Source organism: Phaethon lepturus, unplaced genomic scaffold (assembly GCF_000687285.1).
Source record: "Phaethon lepturus isolate BGI_N335 unplaced genomic scaffold, ASM68728v1 scaffold7169, whole genome shotgun sequence".
In the NCBI taxonomy this organism is placed as follows: domain Eukaryota; kingdom Metazoa; phylum Chordata; class Aves; order Phaethontiformes; family Phaethontidae; genus Phaethon; species Phaethon lepturus.
This window is the reverse complement of record NW_010561148.1, coordinates 39,473-66,593: the sequence shown is the minus strand read 5'-3', so window position 1 is coordinate 66,593 and position 27,121 is coordinate 39,473. Positions and strand designations below refer to the sequence as shown.

General features: G+C 42.7%; 1 protein-coding gene across 1 annotated transcript in view; it reads right to left on the bottom strand.

The window, feature by feature from the left end:
* SGCD (sarcoglycan, delta (35kDa dystrophin-associated glycoprotein)) overlaps positions 1 to 27,121 on the bottom strand; it is a gene marked incomplete at its 5' end in the record, with an annotated part of 72,124 nt that overhangs the window by 15,379 nt on the left and 29,624 nt on the right. The window contains one exon of the mRNA XM_010293894.1: positions 16,605 to 16,677. Within this exon, the coding sequence (XP_010292196.1) occupies positions 16,605 to 16,677 (73 nt within the window). The remainder of the gene's footprint in view (positions 1 to 16,604; positions 16,678 to 27,121) is intronic.

Here is a 27,121-nt window from a genome sequence, read left to right as displayed (position 1 = left end):
GAGGAGTGCTGAGGAGCCACATTCAACACTGGACCTTCCAGTCCAACCAGTACTACTACCCACTCGCTAATGTTACCCAGTGTCACTGCTGGGATAAAACACTGGAATGAGTCAACCTAACACATCGCTTGTTTTGACACCGAATATCAAGCCTGCTGTAGAGAACCCGGAGAATCTACATATGTGTATCAGAGAAATACAGTAGAAAATTTACTTCAGAGAAATTTCCTCAGGAGGGAGGAGGCAGTCAGAAGCTCGTTACCTCCTGTCCCCGCTTTCCAAGATGGATAAGGAATGTTCTCAACATTAATGACACAGATTTTTCCAATGTTTCTTTTCAGTTTTCATGATCGGACTTCAAGGTTGCCCAGATATCAAAATGCAACTTTTCAAGTTGGGTGCAAACATCCACTAAGACTTGACTGTGATTTAGGAAGGTGAAGAACCAACAACCTCCAACCCATGGCTGTATATCAACATGCCAGGGAAGTGTTTAATACTGCAAGCCCCAAGCTTCAAAATGGAAACTTTGGTGTTTTTTGAGCTGCTGTTCTAAAACACATTCTCATGTCCATGCAACATCCCAGCATCCCAGTTTATTATGGCAGTGAATATTTGTTTTCCAAAGCAATTTAGAAGTGGTGGAGAGGCAATGGTCTGGGAGTCAACCTGGGTTTTCTCCTGCCTCAGCCCCTGCACTGCTGCACACCACCAGAGAGGTCATTTCAGCGTGCCGTGCCCGGTCTCCTTTTGTCTTTCCTTGTTTGCTCGGGACACAGCTAGGTGCAAGGACTATCATCTCTTTCATTGTCTACGCATCTTTACGCACAGTAAGAACTCATTTTGTCTACAGCATTTAGGAACTAATCCTATGTAAGAAAGTATTAGCCAAACATGCCCTGGTTACCCAAACTCAATTAACTGTGGAATTGGAAGGGAATATATTTAAAATAACAGAACCATTTACAAGAACTGGAGATTTGTAAAGATGTTTACATGCCTACTGGCCTGTTTTTAAAATTCGGGTGTTGCATCTTTCTGTGCCTGCTGCCTATGAAGGAGGTAACCGTATCTTATCTTCATGTAGTATCTGCTGCTGGATCTTCTGGCCTAAATGATTTTCATTCTTACATTAACATACCACATTAATGCTCAAGGGAAGGAACCTATTTCATCCCACGACTCAATCAAACACAGACAATGGGATCATGAGCCCCATCACACAGGTCGCTCAACAGAACTTGACTCTGGCTTGAACAGGAGGGGAGAGGGAGACAGCTGCCTCTTACAAAACTTGGAAATTGCCAAAGAATGACTTTTCTGTCTCTCAGATATTATTAAGTTCACTGGAGTTCTTCCCTCCATCTTACTCCAATGACTCCCACAGTCCTCTTTTTTCCTGTCTACTTCTATAGAGCAAGTCACCAGGTATAAACAACATTTACTGTTACCCTAAAAATGAACATTTGCAATTTTTAGCTTATAGGTGATGACAGTAACAGAGTACCCAAGGCAAAACCACTGAAACCACACAACCCCCCAAACCAGTACAAACATACTCTGCCACTTCAAGAGAGTTCAAACAACTCCATCCCAGCAGCAACTGGCGGTGGACGAGGCAGGACCTGCCTTCCCGCAGCCTGCGCAGAGCCGAGCTCGCCCAGCGGGAACGCCTGCCCGGCTGCAGGGCACGGCCGGGTCTGGCAGGGTGCGGGGGCAGGTTTTATCCAGAGATGCTGACTACACGCCTAGCATGCTTCTACAGATGACAGTATACGGCGTATCTTCATCTCCTCTAAAGGATATCTTTTATAAAGCAGTCACATCCTGACGGTCATGCTGCTTTAACTTTACTGCTCTAGTTAGAGGTATAATGTGGGGAGAGCTTAAAGAGATATAACTGGACAGGCCTGTTTTAATTGTTCCCACTAGACCTGTGCTCCGTGACCTTGGACATCCACAGAGCCATAAATACGAGCTTTGATTGCAGTTCCCATAGTGACAGGCAGGAAGAACACACTGCAGGGTGGACTAGGACCGCTTCACGCAGGCAAGCAGCAACTGGAAATGAAGTTCAGAAGCTCTGGGGACACTAATGTCACTGCAGGCCAGCCAACCTGGAAGATAAACATTGCTGGGCACTGCAAAAATGATTTTTCTATTTGCTTTCCACTGAGAGAGTGAACTAGGCTACCCTGTAGGCACTAGGCTTGGCAAATGAGACCGTGAGCTCTTCTGAGGCAAATTTACCAGTCCTGCCTGCTGCTGGAGATGTCAGAGCTACTGGCGGGGCCTGTCATGTTTGTGCTGTGCACACTTACTGTTGGGGAACAGGAACACCAGCCCTTGAGCTCAGTTAGACCTGCAGAGCAGACACGGCTAATGCATGGAGAGCATTTTGACCTGGAGCAACACACAACGTGGGAGGCTAAATCAACCCATGCAAGGCTGCCAGGTACCTTGGGCTGTCCCTCTTCCAGTGCCAAAGCCAGCGTGGCTGATTCTATAGGGCTCTGCACTGTGCACTGAGGGCTGTCACAGGGTTTGGCGTGCAAATGGGAGACCTTTGGCATCCCACTCCCAAAGGGAAAGGACCCAGTGGATGCACTCGTGGAGATGAAGGCATCTTGTCTGGTGACATCCAGCTCTTGTTCTCACTGGGCTTTGTGCTGTGAATACAGAAATAGAATTCAAATAGCTCTAAACTCTCTATTTCACTATAGGAAATGGTAGGGTTGCAGGAAAAAAGTAGACACACATGCTAGTGGCCTGAGTACATATATAAAAGCAGCTCTGGAATATTTATATTAGCAGAGTGCAGAGCAGGAAAAGCTGAGCTGTGCTAATGGCAAAGCTGCCAGAGTATTTCCGAGTGACTCGCTCAATAGCACGGCACGGCGTGCTCGCTAGCTGCCCATCCAGCGCAGCTTCATTAACTCCCCAGCAATCAGGACCTTACACATCACAGAAGAATGGAATTTACACATGGTCAAATCTAGCATTGCCTCTAGATCACTCAAAGTTACAAACTTCAAAAACACAACGGTTTCACCATTTCCGTGAGTATATTAAGGTTTGGAATGGAAAAAAAGCTGTTCTATCATCCAGGAAAAATCAGCAATTATTCAGAAGGAAGGTAACACTGAATCTAGCTGTCTAATCCCTATATACTCTGTACACCATCCAAAGTCTCCAATTCACATATATTAAACTCTTCAGACTTTGGTATTGTGGCAACTTTAATGTCAAAAGAAAACAGATAAGCCAATAACAGAAAAAGTACAAGGCATCACTTTTCCCTTGCTACATATAGAACTTTTACATACATGCATAGGTGTGTTAAAAAAACCATGGTAATTCTAACGTTTTTGGAAGTCAAGATTACATGGTCTTTTATGAAGTTTAGTGGCACCCTGCAAGGACACACTGTACTATTCTCGTGTGGTAACTGATCATCCCGGTCTCTTCTCTGTGTCTCTAGCCTTTAACTGAAAGTAGATCCCATCATTTTTCAAGTAGTTGAGTCAGATTTGCAAAGTCTGCACATTCTTATAGTAGCCACAAGCACTTAAAGCATCAGCTTTTTTTTTTCCTAAGTTTGGTTCCCTTTTTTTTTTTTGTTTAGACCAAACAGAATATGCCAGAATTGTCCAACATCTTTTTTTTAAAATGACCAGCTTGTGATCCCCTGACATTTATACAGTATGGACCATCATACTCTGAAAAATCAAGCATTATAAAAAATGAATATCTCAAATTAGTGCTCAAATGTCTTAAGTTACTTTTGGAAATATTGACTAATAATAATTATTGCCTGCTCTGCTTCACTGTTAATCTCTCTTTCAGAAAGTGCACTTCTTGAACTGCAGAAAATGACTTTTTAAAGAAGAACTTAGCATTTTTCTGACTGCTGCAAACCATATGGAGAGTGGCTGACGGGTCCTGACGGATAACATATACTAGCAGCTTCCCAGAATACTCATCTCTGAAAAGAATGAAGCTCTGAAGAAGTGGCCTGGATAGCTCCATCAATCAATGCCACACTGTTAATTCCTGACAGCTACTAAATATTAAGGGATGGTCAATTTTAAGGACTGGTCCTACAAAACTTCTGTAATCATTCTTTCAAGAGAGCCATAATCTCCACTTGGGAAGCAAGAGAACCATTATATGCACATATTTGGTGGCTCTGTCAAAATTTCATCCTAGCTCTTGGAAGCTAGTAAGTAGAAGTGCATCTAAACATGTTTCTTTTGTTGATGTAAATTTTTTTTTTTCCTGGAAATTCAAACTTAAAAAAGCATTCAATTTGTTGTGGAATAGTTTGGTCATACTGGTAGGTTAGCCAGTGCTGTAACCGACCCTAGCCTGGACTAGGAATGTCAGTCATTAAGGAAATAATATGCACTTTGTTTCACTCAGAAACAGAGAACTGGCATCCAGCTAGAGGAATGCTTCCTCAAAGTGATGATTATGAAACCAGCCTTCATTTTGGTACTGCACAGACATTTTGACATTCCGTGTGAGTCAGAGAAACACTTTCACTCTGTATCCGAGCACCTTTGCCTGCAGAATTCCCATTGCATTGACACTGATTCCCCTTTCAAGTCACATCAGTTCACAAGGTATGATGCAACATCATTGAAAATGTGCATGTATTTATTAGAGGTTACAGCATAAAATATGCAGGCACCTTGAAATATATTTCAGCCTGTGATGGAAGGCAGAGTGGCTGAATATATGTCAGAGGTTTATGATGAATTCTAAAGTGTCTTCATTTAAGAGGCAGCATCCTTTTTTATACGCATTCTTTGATTGATTTATTTGCTTGATTTATTCTTTCTATCTGTAACCAACCTCTAGTCAAGTCACATCAGTTCACAAGGTATGATGCAACATCATTGAAAATGTGCATGTATTTATTAGAGGTTACAGCATAAAATATGCAGGCACCTTGAAATATATTTCAGCCTGTGATGGAAGGCAGAGTGGCTGAATATATGTCAGAGGTTTATGATGAATTCTAAAGTGTCTTCATTTAAGAGGCAGCATCCTTTTTTATACGCATTCTTTATTGCTTGATTTATTCTTTCTATCTGTAACTAACCTCTAGACTCACAGATTTAGACTCCTGGTGTGATGTTGCTTGAATGCCATGCACCTCAGAGCTCTGCAAAATGTTCTGACAAAGTCATTTCTTGGTCCTCTCTCACTGTTCAGAACAATGCCAGGGGATGGAGAGATTAAACGATACTCCAGTGCTCAACTGAGAACCCATAAAATCAACACATTTAGTAGATGTTTTAGAAAATTTGTCGCATGCTAAGCACAGAAGAACAGGAAAGGACTAGGAGAGATTTAGTGTTCCATTTTCCACTCTCTTTAGCTGTATTGTCCTTGATGTTTTTAGTTGTTTTCTTTTTGCAAAGAATTAGGCATGAACCGATGGTGGGGATGAGGAACTGAGCCTAAGTAAATGACGAATTACTCTCTTCTTGATACCTTCCATTTGATCCCATACAGCAAAACCTGAGCATTTATGGAAGTATGCAGGGCACACAGGGGCCAAGTCCCACCCTAAGGCAGCTGCCAGATCCCAGGGCTGGATTCAGGACCTGGGTTGTTTCCAGATGTGCAGCTCATACAGAAACACATACAGTGTGTTTACAAGAAGACCTCATTAGCTTGGAGCGAATCATGCAGAAGAGATCAAGGGACATAACGTGCTGTGTAAGGGCATCATTACCTCATGACTTCATATGGGAACCTTTTCTTTAATAAAGGCTAACTGCCTTTATTAAATTTCCTACAGGATTTAGCCTATCAATCAGCCTATTAATACTAACACCAAAACCACATCGGTAATCCCAGGTTACTAAAGTTTCTGTACTTCAGAAGGTACTAGTGAATGAAGCCAATGCCTGCAGTATGATATACACCTAAAGGTTTGGGTTTGGCGAGGAGCAGAAATGCATTGCCCAAATCTCCTGGCACCTTACCGTTGGGACTGGCTTTTTCCAGAGTGCTCCCAGCACAGCCCCTTCTGCCCTGCAGGAACAAGAACTGGTTATCTGGTACTGAGAGGTTTGGAAGCTTTAGATAGAAATGAACAGCCATTACGAAAGACTTAATTTTTGTACCCTAAAAGGCTCTGTCAGAAATGTCATTTGTAATTAATTAGAAGTGTATAAATCAGGTAAAAGCCTGACAAGTAGTTTTTAATCCAGGAAACTCTGGGTTTCAGCTGCCGGCTGAAAGCTCAGGACCTTTTCACAAGTTTCTCTGTGTTTTCCAGGTGATCATTCTGGCAGCACTTGAGCTTGCAAAAGAAAATTCTTCAAGTTTATAAAAAAGCTTCCATCTTTAGACAGAGCTTCTCAGATGATTCTTGTAAGATATTCTGTTTTTCTAAAGAGACTTTTATTGCAATATGAATTTATTACAAACCATTTCACATGCACACATTTTCAATCATACCTTGTGGGTCATGAGAGAGAGAATTTAATTTCAGAAACCTTAGGAAGCAATAATAATCTTTAACCTCTGGCATTGCACGAGAAGATACTGCATATTTTCTGTCAAAATGAACAGTTTTTTCTAATAGCCTTCCATTAATATCCATTTGTATTTATTACTCCTTCATTAAAGTTAAGAAATGAAAACCTTAATAAAAAAAATAAATTGACATTTTACTTTATTTCTTTCTCTGTCTTTTAAAATGTTAATACTTGAGGAAGTGGACAGGATGTGACATATTTTTACCACTGCCACACAGTTCAGCACTAGCAGCATAGACACCTTGTGTCTTGCTTTTTGCCCTTATTATATCAAATATAAGCAGATTTTCACTGAGTTTGCTGGCAGGGAACATCTCCTTACAGCAGCACATCCCCTCATTATCCAGCCCTCTCAGCTGTTCTCAAACTCACCAGGAGGCCGTTTCCCCTCTGCTTTACAACCTCTTTTATGATCCTTGATGGCCTAAGTTTGGGGTTTTTTTGGTTTACTTTCTTGCTTGATTCCCCTGTGTCACTTTATAACATGTCCTCAGCCAGTCTTCCCACAACCATCCTCAGTGACAGGAAACCAGGCAAAGAGGAAGAAAATGTGGTTTTCTTTTTGTATTGTGAAAAGCAAGAGATAACTCACGAACCGAGGTCAACTCAATACGAGAAAGCGAGAATTGCAGCCGAGTTTTGGCTGGTGAAACAACTGCCAGGAGGGTCCCAAGAGCCTGATTCCCATTCATGTTAGCCTAACCCGGGGGAAAGCTCCTCTCTTTCTGCAGCTACTGCCCACAGCCTGGGAGATCTCCTCCTGCTCTCTGGAGAACCGAGCTGTATATATGAATGTGTTTTTCAGGCTTTCTTGGAACCACTCACCTGCCTGTTGGCTATTACTGGTTGGTAATCACATTCCTGTCTCCTCATCTCCTTCATGGCCCCGAAGCCACACGACACCATGTGAACATGCTTATAAGTTTGGCTTCTTCTATCCAAGGACACAATGTCCTTGTGCAGCTGAAGTGAATCATGGCGTTATTTTACTTGCCAGCAAAGTTGTGTGTATGTATTGAGGTATGTATTTATAGCAGCCACCTCTGCCGATGGATGAAATGGTGGCTGCCACTTTGCCTTTCAAACCAGCAAAGCTCCACCTTTAATTTGGTGCTTTCACATTTTTGGCTCAAAAAAATTCTGCTTTTTTCAGTGAGTCACTTCAATGCCAACTCAGCTAGGAACCAGAGCAGGGGATTGCCAGCTTCTGAAGCGTCAGCAGAATCTGGAAATGAGGCGGCGAAGTCCACAGGCTCTCAACTTTACTAAGAAGGAGAAGAGAAAGAGGAACCACCTGCCAGCATCTGCCTGTGCTGCTGGCAAAAGGAGCTTCTGCATTTCCATTTCCTCCCTTCATGGGACATGAGCGGGCACAAGGTGCAAGATGGGTCACCGACCATCTCCAGTCCAACGCTGCTGAGCCAACTCGCTGCTGAGCCCAGAAAGCGCATGGCAGCATGCAGCTAATGCTCACACTCTGATAACAGATAATTATCGTTCTAGATGAAATAGAGACCAGGGGAGCAACTATGGGTTGTGCAGGGGTCCAAAGAGGGACACAGGTTTGACTGCTGAGGCATATTTAAAAAGGAGTTCTCATTAGCCATGTGCTGCTTCTGCATGGGGAGGCAGAGCTGAGTCCAAACACCATTCGAGGGCAGGGAGTGATATTCCTTTAGTATGAACTCAGCAACGCTATTTGGTCAGAAATTATTACTATTCAAAACAGCCAGAGGTGCCACAATAACCCACGGGATAAAACCATCCTGCAAAATATACATGAGGGGTGTAGAGCAGCAGCAGCCACTGCACATTAAAAAGATAAAATCAATTCAAGTCATGAGGAAATGACATAGCTACTCCCGTTGACCTAGAGAAAACAACTCTATTCCACGTGAAACATAAATTCAGAATAAAGATTTTGTGGGCACAGCGAATATTTGTGACTTCTTTTAACAAGTATACAAAATAACGCTTTCAAAAGTAAGTTTTATGGACACATTCTTCTCCTCTCTTTAATAGGGTTATGCAACAGCTATTGATTCCTGACTACAGTCTAAAGTACTATTAGTGTATTTGTAAAAGTGTGCCTTTTAATGACAGTGGACTTGTATAGTTCAAAGTATCTCACTCACACTAAATAATAAGTATTATTGTCTTGATACAGCCAAACCCTCCAGCACCAGCAGCAGAAAACAAAACCCTGAGGAACTCCTCACTTGGGCAGGAAAGAGTCTCAACTGTCCTTCCCTATTTTGTACCAGGTTAATGAGAAGTCTGTGTTAAAACACGTGGTTTTTAAGGACGCTGGTTTGTTAACTGCTGCTCTTCAGCAGGCGAAACCCCAGCGGCGGTTCTCATGCTGGGCTCTGCCCAGCCGTGGGCGCGAGGAGCTCGGTTTGCTCCTGAGAGCTCCAGGCTTGCCTGTGAAGTCTCAGTGGGGAGATAGTCCTTCCTTAAAAGCAGGTACTGAGTGCTGAGTAAGGCAAAGATTTTTATTTTGCCTGCTTTGCTCTTCACTGGGTTTTAGAAATGCAAGAGACGCAGCCGGTGAAAAGCATAAAGGCATAGAGAGAAATATTAAAGAAAACCATGTCTTTTTCTACCCAAAAGCAAACGTTGTGCTCAGTGGATTACATTCCTCTCCATTTCTTTAAGATAAGAACAGTGTTCAAAGGAAAATCTCCTTCTCTTCTGAGCTGTTCAATCATTTTGAACATGATTACATCCTAAATATCACACTATTTGCAAAGTGTGGGATGGGATCGCAGTGGTAGGTGGGTAAGGTGCTTTCCTTGCCACCTTTCTATTTACTTCTGTATTTCACGCCCAATATCCTTGGTACAAATAGCTCTAGCTCAAGTAAGAACGTTACGATAAAACAACAGTTTTTGAGCTTCTGACGGCGCGTTGTGAATGCCGCACCCCAGCCCAGCACACCAACCCACCCACGGCGCGGCGTCCCAGCAGCACTGGCCAGACTCTGCTGCAAGGAAAACGTGTCGTCCAGCTTGCACTGAACCAAACACCGGCTTGCCTGACCTTCTCGCTGGGTAGCTGTTGACTGGTTGCTTTTAGGACACGGATGAGTCCAGTTAGTTCCTATCACAGTCGACGCCCCAAAAATGGTCCTTAGAGCCTGCAGACCAGGTATTCCTCCCAGGGCACAAGCAGTAAGGTATGTCACTCCGGAACATGGTAGCCCTCCTTAATCACTATCAAAATGTAAATGAAAGGCAACATTTTCTATAAACATCTGCATTCTAGAGGTTAAAGGGTATTTTCATCATTTTCTGTAAGACCTTCCAAAACATACCGCCTCAGGGAGCAGACTAACCTGTTAGAGAGATACATCATGTTAGATGTGTCACCACATCCTTTTAATCAGTGCACAGTCAATATTATGTATTATATGAATAACTAATTAGTTTTGCAACTTATTTCCACAGATGTCATTACAAAATCTATCTGAGGAATGTCATCTGCACTTAAGAGAAGGACAAGCACTGTAATTAAGTATTAAGCCATTTCACTGGTGTGAGTCTGCCATGGAGTGTGGAATGGCTACAATTCACATTTTTAAGACCTTGCATTTATTAGCATCTATTTTCTACTCAAGGTTAGTGGTGTGCTGCACAGAGAGTTAAAAAGAGCAAAAAACCCTCACGTTTTTGTTATTCAAATGTATATATGTGCATGTCTGACTGCACAGATTGGTCACACCGATAGGGTTTCTCTCAAGTCCCAGAGGACTTCTGGCTCTTACACCTTTGTCAACGGCACTCGAAGGTTAGATGAATGCTCTGATTATGGAGCAAGCAACATTCTGCTGTTGAAAGCTAATGACAATCCTGGGCAAAACACACCTAGGCAGGGTACAGATCTTGTATACAAGAAAGATACTCAATCTGAGATAACAGTCAGGATTGATGATTAATATCTCCCAGAAAAAGGCTTTGTTTGCATTAGGAAATCCCTAAAGAATAAATGCAGAGAGAGAATAATGGGCAAGGGTGTTGTATTTTATTCAGGGCCCAGGAGAAATTAAACTGGTCTCTGTCTGGAACCATCGCTCCACTTGCAATTATGCAACTTCATTATATACAAAGGGAGTCTTGTGTATCCTCCCACCAACCACCAGCCACCAACTAAGAGAGGTATTTCCGCTGCTCTCTATCCCATAGGCTATACCATTTGGCAGTAATTTCATTTAGAAATCTGCTCCCTTACCTCCCTGTTTCCACTCCTTTGCACTTGAAGTGCCATGTAGCTCTAGTGGAATATGCATGCTCTTTCACCATCCATTAGCCCTCTTTGAAGAGGATCTGCCTGTCTATGGACAGATCCTATCAGCAGCACCGTGAACAGAGCAGGGCCATGATTTATCCCGTCAGGATAAATCAGCAAAGCTCTGTCAACACCTCTGCCATTTCCCAGGCGTGTGCCTCCTGAGCATCTGATCCATATCTAGGCTTCACCTGCTAAAAACAGGGAAGAAAAGGCCACCAAGAGCTGAATCCTCCTTCCTGATGCTGGGTATGAAAGAAGTGAAGGCCATTAAGGGAAAATTTGCTGGGATAAGGAAAGGGAAAAGCAACCTCCCTCTCCTCTTCATTGCAATAGAAATGCTTTAACAGATGGAAAGCCCCAGCAGTCAACTGCCTCCTTAACTCCAAGCCTTATATCCAATGGTATAAAGAGATCTTAATAAACTGCCTACAAGAAACCTATGGAAAAAACTGTGATTTGGGTTCTATGATAGATGAACTGGCTCGTCTTCTATGATAGATGAACAGATAGAAGCTTTGAAGGGATGCCAACAGGAGGAAAGGCTAAAGCAAAGTGGCTGTGGCTATGAAATCAGTGTGAATGCTGCTCTGAGAAAGTTTCATCCAACAGCAAGCACTTCAGGAAGCCTTAGCTGTCACGGGGAAATTGTTAGATCAGATGTGGTCTCCTAGATTAGAAAATGGAGAGTGATGAGGACCTCTGCCCCTCAAAAGAAACTCATCAGAGTCTAATTAAATTATCTTGAAGTTTAGAAAGCATGAACTTGTTCTCTCATTTTAGTTGTATGCTAATAGGTATGTGTTATGTGTTGACTTTAGTGCAGATAAGTCATATAAATCCATATGAAAATGGATATACTTTTTACAATGTGGAAAGTAAAGCTCATCCCAAGGCAAAAGTCTGCTGTCTTTTAAGCTAGTAGGACTACCAAAATTATTGGGATTGCATTGGTGTAACAGAGAAAAGAATTGCATTCTTTCTGGTAAATCACTCGGAAAATAACACCAGCTAGATACAAGGCTGCATTGGCCATTTTTCCCTCACTGACAACCTCACCGGAATCCCCAAGTGTTTGCTGTAAACTAAACAGTGTTTCAGTATCACACACTAGTCTTTATAAACAACTTCTACTTCTTACCAATTACTTCCTCTTCCATACCATTCCTTTTTTGCATTTCCTCTAATTTTTGTTCTCTTAATCTTTATTAATGTAATGGGGTTTAGACAGAAACATTATTTGTGTTCATACTTATTGAAAATGTCTCTGCTGCCTTGTGAAACACAGCTGAGAGAAACCTTAATTTGAGAAGAATTATTGTTTTGCAAAACGAGTATTGTTACATTAGCTGAGCGCTGTATTTAAATTGCTTTTTGTTACAATAGGTCTCACTTGGACTATTTGGATAGTTCAGTACTGTACATGGAAAGGTAGAATTGCACTAATAAAATCAAGCTGCAAGTACATTTCATCTGCCATGTGGTACTTTCAGTGCTTTATAATTAACTTTGGACAAAAATTACCCATTCAAGCCCAAGGGATTAATTTTCCGCTAACTATATTTGTGCATTACAGGAAAAACAGTTATCCCTTGGTTTCCTGGTCTTGCATGAGCGGTTTACTGCGTTTTTAACCTACAATAATTGTGGATGAATTCCAGGTGTGTGCTTGCCCCTCATGGAGTGAATTTCAGGCAGTCTCATGTCTTTTTATTTAATTCTGGGAACAGAAATGCCCTAAACCAGGTTTCGTCCCTCCGGGTGCCTCTGCTCAGCATGACCTGGCTCTCAGGGAGGCACCTACACTAGTTCTGAGCCCAGGGACCTGCTCCCACCGGGACCCCAGCATGGATACTGATACACAGCACCCATCCAGCATACACCCCCCCAGCTTCCAGCACTTAGCAGGTTAACAACACCCTCCTGATAATTTTTGTTATATTGGATCACCCATTTTTTAATCCCCTCCACCTAAATTATTGTCCTTCTTCCTGACTCATTGACTAGCCTAGCCCTTATCCCTCACTTTGGAGGATGTGTCAGTGGCAATGAAAGTGCTGATCTTGTTAGCCTCCTTGGCATGTTATTTGCCTTTTGGAAGAAGATAAATAGAGGAAGGCAGGTGATTCCTGCCAGTGCCAAGGAGAGGCTCTCAAGACAGGCTCTTACCTGGGTGCTACTAAAACAATCCAGTGAGAAAAGGTCATCTTGAATTTAACTTTTATACATAGGCAGTCACATTACCATATACCAAAGACACCAACCTGCATTAAAAAGAATCAATGCAGATGAGTACAAATATTTCAATGTCCAAACAAATCTCCCAAGCTCTCCCCTCTATTTTGGGGTGATACTGAATAGCAATGTTAAACATTCCAAGGATTTCAAAATAATTTGAATTTGTTTGCTTTCCTTTTTACTGTTTTTGAACAGTTCAGAAACCAATGAATAACTCCCAAAACTTTCAATAGTCTAAAATTACTTTAAAGAAGTAAAAATGTGGAAATGTATATCAGATAGTCTTTCAACCACCTCTAGTTCTTAAGTCATTATTAAAGAATATTCTAGATTCCAAATAGGAAACATGAACTGTTAATAACACCCTGCACTAAACAAGACATTTATGAGCTCCGGAGTTCTTACTACAAGTGATATTGAATGGGATTGTTTTAGGACACATGAGTCTGTCTGCAGGATGGGAGAGCACCTCCTGAGAGGACTCAGCAGCAAAGTCCTGACCCGGCTCAAACAAGCACCAAACCAATTCTCGGCAGCCTCGTGATGGGCTTAGCATGTAAGGAAAAAGCTACGCACATATTGCCACCTGAATTTTCTCCATCTAAACCATTGAGGACAAAAGCGTCTTAAAAAGGGCACTCAGAAAAGTGGACCACACCTTGTCTATTCTCCAGGATGATGACCACCTCGTAGACCAGACGGTTACTAATAAATATATCAGTATAAATAAATGTATTAGGCTATAGGAACTGAAGTTTATCAGCTAAATGGGGACAGAAAGTCTGTTGATAACCTGTGTGCCATCACTCGAGGTGTGTCAGGCTTGATGACACATGGGCGTGACTGGAGGACTTTGGGAGATGGGAGGAAAAGAAGGAAAATAGAGATGACTGGCACGAAGGCGTACTGCCCATCTTGCAGGGGAAATCGGTCTGCCTGCTAAGGAGAGGAGGAAGCGAAAGAAGACATACAGATGGTCTGACTCCCAGTGGTGACAGGAGCAGTTGGTCTCCTCTCTTTCCAATAGTGACAGTCGCTGTCACCTTATTTTGAAGTCTTCTAACGGAAGAGTGGGAGCCCGTGTGGTACCGAAACGAGCAAATGGATAAATCACGTAACTAATCGTAACCCTTTGGTCTAGGAAGAGCGATGGTGGCTGGTGGCACCTGGCGACAGCCTGCAATAGCTGAATGTGCTCTTTCCCACCCCGAGAACTTCAGCCTAAGGAGGAAAGAAAGTTTGCACTATTTATTATAGGAAAAGGTCTTTCAGAGTCAAGCCAGTTACTGAGCACATGTTTATAATGCTGCTTTCCTAGCAGTGTAGGACAGCTCGGGACCCATAGGCTGCCGTCTCATTCAGGCACATTCCTCTGCAGCACCTTTTTAAATAGGCCAAAAGGACACCTTATGCACACAGTGCTATCAAAACAGGAAGGTACCAAAAAATGTCCCCCCAGAGTAAGATTATTCTCTCTATTAACTCTGTACTGCACCCAAAAGGCACCATTTTACCTAAGAAGCAGCCAGTGCTCCAACAGGCAGGGAGAGAGAGATGGATGGTTCTCGGTTCAGGGAGGAATAGAGAACTTTCTCTTGGGAAAACTTGCTTTCTCTACACAGTGCTACCATTGGCTCTTTTCTTCTCAGGGTGGTGGAAAAGCAGTTATTTTTGCCAAGATAAAATTTTCAGAAGCACACAAAATGTTTTAGGGCCCTGTGAAACCTTTTTTTCAAAGTGATTTTCCCCTTTAAAAAAATAAAAGAAGAAAAAGAAAAAAACAACCCAGATTTTTTTGAGGATTTTTTCTCACTCAGTCCACCAATTTCAAAGGAAGTCAGTTATCTCACAGCGCTCTACATAAAACAAGTGAAATAACAACATGAATTTAAAGCAGATCAAATATACCGAATCAATCACTTGCATGAATACTGCCATTAATTAATTTAAATTTCAGTTAGCATAATTCCCTTTGGAACAGAGGCATACTCAATCAGATTAAAGACATTTTAATCCACATTTGTCCTCTCTAATACGACATCCCTACACTTATTTGCATTAAATTCCCCTCCCATGTTTAGAAAAGTCCTAAGTAACCACAAACTTGGACCTAAATCTTGCATCTTTTTTGCACTACTGAAAATGGGACCTGGTTTTGTAAGCTACCCAAATGCTACTGGATATTTTAACGACGATCTTGCTTCCCCCGACTGCTTCATTCGCTTGCTCTGCCCGGAGAAATGGAGGGTACGTGCGCTCCGCACCACCGCACCCTGCGCTCCTGGGGCTCCTTCCACCACAGCAGACCCCGGAGCTGCGCCGGCAGCTGCATGTCAGGCTGAACAGAGACCCCATTTCCTCTTTTTTTTAAAGGAAGTATACCAAGATTGGGAAAACCACAAGGCAGGGTTAAGTCACTGCACGGAGAACGAGAACAAACTTTTGTAACAAACTGAATCACACCACCACTGCACTTGCTGTCTGACATAGGATCCCCAGAGTGCAACACGGGAACAATTAGAGTGTTTCCAGAGAGAAACTGAAAGATTGAGATAGACCCAAGGGAAGGCAGCCAGGATATTCTTCATCTTCCACGGTGATCTAGCTGGGCCATAACTAGCCCCAGTACCAAGGCAGAGAGAGTTCATGAGAGGTCCTCTCCCATCTCGGTGCTTCTGCAGTAAATCTGCAGCGCTCGTGCGCAACTTCAGCTGTCTGAAGATTGCTTCATCCCCAGCAGTTTCCAGGAGAGGAGAGTTTGCAACCCAAGACCTAAGGACAAGATGTCCTTCTGGAGATTTTTTCCAGCTTTTCTCTCTCTCTCTTTTTCTAAGGAACAATAATTAGAGCATTGATAGCAAAGGTCTACAGCCCTCTTGGTCAGAAGATATCAGGACATACAGTCCATAATTTATTAGGCCACATGATTAGTCTCTTTTCAGATACTAGTCACGCAAACTAACCTGTAGTGCCACACTTTTTTTTTTTAACAGATATAATGCCCAGCATTAGCTTGAGGGCAAAGCTGGTTCTCAGGAGCTGTGCTGTTTATTCCCTCCTGATACATTGCTGTCAGCGAGCGGCATCTCTGCGAGCGTCAGCAGTTACACGCATGCACAGCTAGACCCTCTGTAGGTGAGGGAGGGTTTGCATTTCTGCAAGACAGATAACGCTGGAGAGCATTATCCTTTTGCCTGCTGCTGCTCCCTGTGATGCAGCACGGACTCCGGTACCTCTCTGCACAACCAGGAAAAGATTTCTCTATTTTTTTTCAAACGCTGAGCCCAGGGTATACAGAGATGTTACAGACGAGAAATGGTGCTCTCGCAACCCGTGATTGCCTTTTGCTCGGTCATATTACATGTAAACATGGCAGGTCCCTTTTCCATGGCATCCTCTTGGTGATGCCTTCCAAAGCAAACCCCCAAACTCTTATGCAAAAGCAGAAATGATGCCCAGAAGTATGCACAACTCCCACAAGGCGCCACTGAGTTAACCGTTAAACCATATTCCAAAGTTTACCTTAGTTCCTTGAAGGGGTCTGCCCTGACATTGGGAGTTTCTATAGATTTAGGGAACACTGTGCCTTCTGCTCCTGAAATCACAAAACAAAACAGAAGACAAATTGTAAACATTATAAGCTGTTATCAGGGGAGTGATTGTCAAATCATACCTAGGTGCAATTTAACCCGCAACCTGGCCCCATTTCTCTCTTGCACACATCCCTTCCGTCCCCAGGAAAAGCCAGACCTTGATCGTCTGAAATTGGTCGCCTTGATTACAACTGGGATTTGCCTGTAAACTGCACTTCTGGCTGTAAAAGCACCTGCTTGCACCCCGACTGCGGGAAGTGTTTGCTGCCCCAACTGACGCAGGGAGCTCGGAACAGATACCCCCTTGGTAAGCTGGCACCTAATCCAGCTATGTCCCTCATTAACGAACCTGGATGCATGTCACGACATTTTTCTTTTGCTGGACTCCGAGACATACTCAAAGGAGAAAACCAAAATTTGGCTCGATTGCTGTAAACGTGTCTCAGATCAGGCTGTGCTCCTGCCTGGGGAAAAGGAGGGAGGTGTCCACCTGAAGAAACGCAGCTCAGACAGGCAGCAGACTCCGCTCTAGTGCCAGCCTGGCCACCAGTTCGATGTGTGACCCAGAAGTCATTTAACTTCTGCTCATTTCCCCCTTCTCTTAGAGAGGGTGGGGAAGGCAGCACTATCCCCATTTGCTGACTGTTTTCAGATCACAAGCTGCAAACTGCTAGGTAATATAAACAGCCTTCCTAAGTTTCAGGCCACTGCAATCCTCTTCCATGGCCACCTGCATAGCCCAGGTTGGGCCATTTCATCCAGACATCCCTGGACTGGGTCCATATTTAGAGACTTGAGCCACGCTGTGTCTCTCTAGAAAAGATGCGCTCTCCCCATTGTTTTAAGCCTAAGGCAGCCCATGCCATCCTCTGGGAAGCCTTTCCACTAATTGTTCTCATTTAAAAATATGCATCTGAATGGGCCTCACTTAAGCTTTCAGCCACTGAATCTTCTCGTGTCCTCATGTGCCAGACAATTGGCCCTGCATGAGCAGACTCTCCACCTTCTGTGGACACTTGCTGATGGTGTCCCAACCACCACAACCTTCTCTGATTCTCTCAAAAGCTACGGCTTTTGGAATCATTCACTGTGAAGCAGATTTTCTGGACTTCTCATTGCTCTTTTCTGAACCCATTCCACTTTTAAAATACCCTGTCGGGACACAGGGTACCCCCAGGTGCTGTCACTGATGCTCTATGCTGCAGAACGTCACGTTCTCGCTCCCATTGAAACTTCCAACTAAAAGACAGCTAAGAATGGTACAAACTGCCTTACACACAGCAGTGCACTCGAAATTAATGTTCATGTTCTCTAATATCTAGCTGCCTACCCAGTGAGCAAATATGACCTGTATTCTTAAATTTAGACCTGTGGTCTTGTGTTCAGATGCATTGTGTCATTCATTATCTGTAGTTGTCACAGCAGTTTGAATGTCAGCATGCAAACAGCGCCAGTGGCATTTTTTTATTTCCTTAATTTTTTCTTTGATAAAGCTATTGGTGCAACCTACACATCCTGATGAGACCTTTTACACCTACTGTTTGAGATCTCTCTTAACACGTGCTATTATAGCTGTTACCTATGTGCACTCCGGAAGTCATCACTAGAATAAAAAATGTTCTGTAATGATGCAAAACATGTTAATACAACATCTTTCTGTAACTTCTGGTGTGAGAAACACCTGTGGCTTCAATAAGACTACACTTTCTTTGCATTGAAACAAATTAACTAAGCTCTCCCACTGTGTTAAAGAAAAAAAATCAGAATGAAAATAAGCACTCTAACATTTATTTAAAAAAACCCAACTCCTTTTTAACCTAGAGAAAAACAAAGTAATCTTAAAGATGATAAAAGCAGTCTGAAGTTTGAAGCGTTATACTTGGAATTGAAATTGATCCTATGGCACAATACAGATATTTAGCTCTTAACTTTACTATAAGCCTTCATCGTTACAAGTTGTCAAAAGCAGCTGTAACTTGCCAGCCATGAAGGTTATTATTATCAGATCTGTCGCCTTTCAACAGTTTCCAAATGATTTAAGTCTCTGCTTATCTACACAATTGCCTTGGCTATTAGCTTTGCAATGAAACTTAGCAAAAGATGCAACCTGCCCACATTTGCATAATAAAACAATGATTTTTGAGGGGAGGAAGATGAGGAAGTGCAGCTGGACAGGTGCAATAGCAATTGTTGTACCTTTTCCACCCGTATTGCTTAAATGATGACTTTATGCTGGCAATTTTAATTAATTTTTACACACTTTAAGTCAGCTAGTTAAGTTACGCAAAGCCCAAAATAACGATCTGCACATAACCAGAAATGCCTGCAGAATAAAGAGAAATTTTAGCATATCTCTAATGACTTGGGGTTTTCCAGACTTTCATTATTTAATTTAAATGCAGGAAGAAACTTTGGAAGCAAAGCCAGTGAAGACTTCAATGCAGTCATTTCAGGAAGGCTGAAAATAAAAAAGCCTGCTTTTCCTTTCTCCATCTCATTGCTTTCCTTCCCCTACACACAGTTCTTAAACCCTCTTTTCCTGTCATCTTTACTCCCAGATCCATGGAAGAGTCCCTTACACACTGGAACCGGAATGAGATTTCCAAATCCTTCTGTTTCTCTCCTTTGATAGGAATTAGAAGTGAACGCTACCTGCCTTGATAAGGCTGCCTGCCTTGACAATATCGTTTCTTATTATTCTGTTTTAAGAGCACAAGATCTCCCAAAGGGTCACTTGTCCCTGTCACTGAGTAGGACATCAGCCACGAGGGGATGTCTAGGGACCAGGACTGAGACATGCCTCGCTTGACTCCGGCTGTCAGCAGCTGAGGGACTCCTTGAGCTGGCTGTGCCATCCAGCCACTGGAGAGACACTAATAAGCTTTCCTCACCTCACCTAATTATCATTTTAAGTGTCCCCATTTCTGTAACAGGGGGCTCACAGATTAATGAAAATACTCTGGAGAAGTTCTTCCTTTGGTTTCAACCTGCTGCCTGATGATTTCACTGGATGCTTGTTCTGCCCTGGACTGTGAAAAACTGTAAATAACCATCCTCTTCTTTTTGTGCTACTGGAAATTTTATAGACCTCAAAGGTACCCAGTCCCACCAGTCCTCTCTCTTCTACTATGAAGAGTCTCGGTCTCTGCCCGGGGGATCTGCACCTCCCACAGTGCCTCCTGATGGAAACAACTGGCTTGGGCAGATTCAACTACGCTGGACATTTGTGTCAAAGTCTGGCTCTTGGCCACTATGGAAGTCCCTAGCCAGGCTACGATAGCATCAGTGTTGGATGGCGTTGAAAGAGAAGGCGTTAAGCTGGAGGAAGTGACCTCATTTAGTGGTTTTACTAAAGGCTTTGGCAAAAAAAGAAAGAAAGTTTGAGGGAAATGTGCTGTTGACACTGAATCAGGCTATTCTGGCTCTGCAGAGGAGAACTGGGTCATGGAGAAACCAGTGTTTGACCTCAGGGAGTGGAAGAAGAGAGAGAGGGTGAAATTTAAAAATATGAAGTCCAAGGTCATGTGCTTAGAAAGTAATAAAAATTACTTCCCATGTTGGATGGGAACATCTCTGGATAAAGGCATAGTGCTACTCATGATTCATGGCAGTGGGACAGGGCCAAAGGGAAGGCAAACGTGACATTTAACTGAAAGGCAAGAGGCAAGTCTAACAGGAACATGAAAAAACTCACATTATTTTAAGAATCTTCAGTGAATCCTTGAACTCTTATGTAGCCCCAGCTCATCCCCAGTGAGGAAAGTGTACAGAGAGGAAATACGGTCATGACTGCACCAACAGAAAAAGTCTATCCTACAAAAGAAGACTAAAAGGACTTCGCTTTTTAGCTTAGCAGCATGATGGCTAAGGAAGGATACGAATGCTGTTTATAAATATAGTAGGAGGATAAATAACATTTAAATAAACATTAAAATAAAAAACTTTAAAAAAGAAGTACGGGCTCTAGGTCAATGTTGGCATGAGAGCAAGTGGCAATAAACTGGTCCCAAATATATTTGTGAAGAAAAGTAAGTGTTTACTAACCAAAAGAGGAGCAAAAATGGGAGCAGCTTTTCAGTTAGATGGGACAGATAATCTAACATATTTGACAAATTCATGACTATAAGACTTGGTGTCTCAAAAGCAAGGGACAATATTTGCAGGACCAGAAAGTGCATTCCAGTTGTGCACTCTCCTAGTCTTATTTTCACTATCCTCCACCCGATGAATGATGGGTTTTTGCAAATGGTATTAATGCACAGCTCCAGGAGGTCAAGAATTATCTGCTACAATCTCCCTCCTCAATCAAAGCTACTATATCAATCTTCTCCCTTTACTGAGTATAAAGCAAATAAATTAAATATATTATTGTATAACACAGTTTCTGCTTCCTGAATTATCTGTTATTAAAACATTTGCTATTTACCATGAAAAATGCATAACACAAAATTTCTATTTCATTGCAAAGTACTGAAAGTATTTTTTTTTGTCTTATGAGACTCTCTGCTGCTGCTAAGAGTAACTTACCTGTAAACAGCCAAAGACAGTTAGGAGAAAACAATAATTTAATTTGTATTTAAGCATTCTATACTGTGCAACCCTAAGCAATACATTGGTCTTTCTCACAGCATTGTATCAGAGCAACTTCTGTTAAAAGCCATACTTACTGATTCCCTCTTCTGACACCGTGTAATTTACCACCGATAAATGTTCATAAACAGTTTGACTGAAAAATCCATAAAGCCATTTTGGCTTTATTTTAAGTTCCATCTAATATCCCTCAAAAATGATTTCATCAATGTGTTTCCATTAGCTGGTTCTCTGCCCAATAACTTAATTCCACACAATCAGTCAGGAACTTATAAAGCGTATGACAGGACCTACCTAAAGCGTTTTGAATCACCATAAAGATTCACTCAAAGAGTGGTGGGTTTTTTTCCCTTCTAGTGCATAAGGTGTGAGGGCACGAACGTGAAAGACCCCTATATGTGTTCACTTCATGCAAGGACAAAAATCAAGAGTCCTATGACAAGGGAACATTCATGGTTCAATTTCAGCGTTTGGGGATTTTTTTTTTTCCTTCTCTTCTTTCATTTGAGATTTGGAAGAAAGACTGCACGAGAACAGGTCTGCCAAATAAGAGTCTGCATTTTCTCTGGCACTAGTCCTTTCTTAGAAACCTACTGCCACATCCCAGAGACAAGCCTGGTTGCAGTTTGGACCACTGCAAGCGAGTTGCTGGAGCAACGTCCAGTTTCTGGACCTCCTCTCACCTCCCTCTTCCCATTCTGCACCGGCCATAGGGCCCTCCAGTGCCACTGGTGTGTTGCACCTTCTGAACAGCTCCAGCTCTTGCACAGGAAGACATCATCCCTTCTTGCTGCAGAGCACATGCCTGGCACGGTGATCTGCCCTCACTGTTTCCAATATGGAAGCAACGGTGGGCTGGGCTTTTGTCAATCATCTTGCTTTACGCCATGAATCCAAAATATAGCATAAAACAAGGTGGTTTGTTATCTCAGTTTTGCATTGAAACAAAGCAGAAGCACCATGTTCTGTATGTGCATGTTGGACTGCCTGTCTCCTGTCGAAGAGGAGAAGCGTTAGCCCTCTTCATCCAAATGTGGAGCTCGTTGATCAATCCCATGAGCTTTGTGAGAAAAGATCGGGTACTAACACCCCACCAAGGCAAAGACTCTGGCGTGAGCTCAACACTGGCTGGATGCCAGCAACTCCGTAAGGGAGAGAAGAGTTACAAATGCCCCAAAGAAGGGAGCAAATCTCGGCTGGAACGTGCATCTTCTTAACCAGCAACAAACCCAACTAGAGGAAAGCGGGCATCAACAGTTCAGCTTTCCACGCTGCCTCTTGCTTTCCCCGTGTGTTGCAAAAGTACCTGAGCTGCACGACACTGTCCTAGCACCTTCCCTGGTGCAAAGGCAAGGGCCATCCCTGCTGCCTCTGGCCAGAACTGCAACCCAGCCATTGTGGCAAGATTCTGATCGCACACAGCTCCCTCTGCACAGAACTTGCTCTAGGCTTCTCCTGCTGTCAGCTGGAAGGGAGAGAACAGCTCAAATGCAATGCGATGGCAGGTATTTTTAGACTAATGATTGATGCTCCTGCTGTCAAGGGGAGGTGGCAATCAGCTGAACAGCACTTGGGGGTGAACAGAATGCAAAGGAGAGAAATCAGGTTTCCACTCAGGTGCAGATGCACCTGGTTAGTTGTTCCCCGCTTTCCTTTTTCTTTTCTTTCTAGACAACACATTTCTTTCCTACTCTGTATATTCTTTTAGTAATAATTCCAGACCCACAGTACACCTTTAGTGTTGTATACCACTGATTTATAAAGAAATTGGTGTCTTGAGAGGCCTGTGAAGAACTTGGTGATTAAGTTGGCTTAAGTCTGTCTTCCCTTTAGCACTCTGCCTTAATGTAGTACTGTGCAAACGAGGGGAGAAGGAGAAGGACTTGCAATGATTTTTTTCTAGCTAAAGTCAAGAGGCAATGTATAGCGTTGCTGGAGATCTCCATAAACTACCTCTACTCCCAATATTATTGATCAGGACACATTCAGCAATTTGTTCATGAAAACAGCTGTCTGACGAGGTTCTCTCCCTGTAGGTCTCATCAGGGTAATATGTGACAGTCTCAGAAAGGTGTCTGTGCAAACAGATGTCCAGAAAGTAAATCCAATACAATATCGGTAGAAATGATTTGTGCCTGCTTCTTTTAATTCTAGCTTTATGAGCCTTATTCATCCTTAATTTATGTTTTTAAATGGATGAACATAGTAATTGCTGTTGCTCCCCTTGAATCCCATCAAATCTGAAATCAAGAAGAGCTCCATTTCAGGGCCCAACAATAATAGTCTGGCTAGGTTAGGCCAGTGCACTGAATAGAAGCCATAAAGATTCATTCATGTTTGATACATAAGTGAATAACAAAAAAAGAACAGAAGGACTTGCATCCAAACTGAGAAAAGACATATGAAGAAAGGTTGCTACAACTTATGCTGACCTCTAGATACTTCCTCCTTGACTAGTTTTGGGGTCCTTCAACACTTTTTCTGCAGCTCAACAATAGCAATGTCATCACTGAATTCCTTTGAAGCTCTTCTTGGCATTCTTGTGCAAAGTTGCAAAGAAATTCAGGAGAGCACCTGAAGTAGGAATACACAGTGGAAATTTATCAAGGAGAATATTATGTGAGCTTCAAACAGATCAGGTTGTGAAGGCTGTGGAAGACACTTAGGAAATAAAATATAAATCTGCCACACTTTTAAATTTGATTTCAGTGTTTGGGAAGTGTACAGTATGTTTCTTTCATAATCCTTGTGACATTTAATCAATATTCATCTGATGGTGGACGATTCTTCTTTTTTCTTAAACAGGATTAATATAACACAACCTAAACACACATTTCAGCCTGGACTAGAAACCTATACACTTTACATAAATGCTGTCCTTTTTGCCTGGGATGTACTTTGAAGCAAAAATAAACACAAGGGAAACTTGTCAGTATATCTCCCTCCCGACACACATTGTTCCCTCCAACAAAAGACAGGTTTATAATCAGGGTGAGTAGATTTTGAAAAAGGAGGGACATGTTATTTGAATTCGGCATTAAAAGGAATGCACAACAGCGTCTACACCTATTGCCCTCAAGGCAACAAAGCGATCAGAAATATTCATTCAAGAATTGTATGTTTGCTTAAGACCTGGTCATTTTAGTTTCTTCCCTTACACAATGGGAAAAAAACTTTATCTGTAAGAAAGCATCCAGAACCCCCACACCAGCCTCTGGGGAAAAAAACCCACCCAATTCAACTAAATAATTTTTCCTATATAGCTTTTTAATTATTTGTCACTGCTGATTACAGATCAAATAACTTTTTCGCACTTGACTATTACGTGGATACAGCAATAGCACAATTCCTACCTGAGAGCAAAAAAGAATTTTCTTGTGGCTTTAATCACTGATAGGAAACATTTTTTTCCCCCCCATGGCTCCTTAATTCTGCTAAATGTATTTTTTTCCAGCACCACAGCTCTGCAACGGGTGCAAAGAAATCTGATTAAACTCCATTGCCATGACTGAATGCTACAGACAGCAGAGGCTGCTTCTAGTCTTGCTAGCGCCAGTGCCAAAACCTGGTATCTTCATTCGTCAGCCTATTTCCCTACTTTCCTCATTTTATTCTCTACAGGACCAATGACTACACGACAGCTTGGCAATTGCTCCGGGACCGCATTAGTATTATTGCTTAATTACCTACAGGGAATGCGCAGTGACTATTTGTAGCTACTTCCTAAAGAAGTTCATACATCTTCAGCAAAAGGTCAAATGCCTGTCCAAGCCTGGGGAGCAGCGCGGTCGTGGCACGCTCTTTCCTCTCGCCGAGAGCGCAGAAGGGAGCTCCGGAGCAACTGCTACCTCCAGGTGCCTTTGAAGCAGCCTGAGCAAGCAAGAGCTCATTTGCAACTGGGTGAACTGGGAAAGGCCTCTGACCCCAGGTTGATGGCACCGTGTTTGCTTCCAGAAGCACAGCGAGGTACCCCAGCGAGGCTCCATGGCCGCGCTTCGGCAGCTCCGAGCCATCTTTGAGTCAGAGGCAACTTCCTCTCCGCTGCCTTTGTAAAGGCAAAGGACCGTAGTAGGAAAATGCTTCAATTTGCCAAGAAATGAGTCTTATAGCATTATTTCTCCTTCGAAAAAGCTACTTACAGACCTGTAGTAAGGACATATTTTTCAGGAAAATGTACAAAATCCACAATACAAAATTTCAAGCTTGGCATGTATCCTCAGGTGTAAAGTTGCAGCCGACTCAATGGTGAGTCCAGAAAGCTCTGTTTGCTCTCCAGATCAGGCCCGGTTTCACCACTTGGCTACAAAAGTTGTTCCCTCTGCCACAAACGAATCAGCAAAATGCCATTCTGAAATCCTAATGGCTGCTGTAAAGGGCAACTGTGCATGTCCTGACCCATAAATAATTGTTTCTGAACATGGGTGCATGCAGCAAAAATGTGTGGTAATTCCTGGAGGTTGTTAAATTTCCAGCTTACACCACCCTCTGAAATGACTGGCACCAGTCAAATAGCTTTGTGGATTATTTTAATGAAATACAACTACTCTTGTACTCATTAAAGTTACTCTGCTGTAAATATTGCAGCAAACATAAGCTCGAAAGGACATGCCAAGAAGCTACTAAAATCGTAATGTTGAGGAAATATGAGCAGAGTCCTTTAACCAGGCTGGCACAGCAGCCGCAGTTCTGCAGGGCTCCTCACAGACGAAGCTAATACAAGGCTCCCTGAAAATGTTTGTAGAAGTGAAGCTTTAGAGACAGCTGGGCCAGCTTACACAGACGTACTGGTTCACCACACTCATACTAAATCGTGTTGTCCTCTTGTCCAAAGTGAAGGACCCTGCAAATGCTTTTTTAACCCTTCCATGGGCAGTGAAGCCCAGTACTTTGTATTCTGCAAATACAGAGCAGGTTACTCCCTCTGCCCCCAGCAAGAGAAAACCCCAACCCAAACCCTTCCATTTAAAAGAGCTTTCTATGAGACAATCACGCAGTCATCTCATTGACCATAAGCTTGGGCTATGTTGTTTTATCGTTGGTGTTCCTCCGCTAAAACCTCTGAAGCCCTTAATATACAGCTCATAAATAAAATGCTGGAAATGTGCCTTTGAATTAATTACTCCAAACATGAATAAATTTGCAATAACGTTTCGACAGCTGACTCCTCTTTTCAGGTGCATTCCCAGGCGCTTGGAGAGAAACCAGAATGAAAAATGCTCCCAAACTAACGTTCCTGAAAGTCTAACCTGTGACCATCATTTCATGCTCCACATAGTTCATCACCTAGAGGGAATATGCTACAGTGGAAAAAAGCTACAAGGTAGAAATAGAGCTACTGGCTAATTATTTGAAAGGAGGGCATGCAAGGGGTTGGCGAGATCAAAGGTTCGGTTTAGCAGGCCATGGTGCTGGGGAAGGCTGCAATGCATGGCGGGTGGGTCACACATCACGCTCAGCAGAGAAGCTCCTGCAGTCTTTATGCTGCGAGACGAAAGGCATCCTACCCCACTCTAAGTACAGCTGTTTTAGTTAGGGTTTGCCACAGGGAAAGGCTTTGGCCAAATTTTTATCATGAGGCTATATTAGAAGAAAAGCTTATGCTATGGCACTATAAATGTCTGAGGCACACGTTCCAGGGACCCAGGGTGGGAGCAGGAATACAGGAATCCCTGTATTCTCCTATTACAGAAAAGGGACCTTGTGGTTTTATAAGTAATCCTGTCCTTATTGCAAAGCAAAATGGTAATCTTAAAAGTGGTTAAAAAGCGTGGTTGATTTATAACGGGACGGCATCCAGCCCATGCAATCCTACCTCCCACGCAAACCTTCCTTCACCACTCAAAACCGGGGACTGTG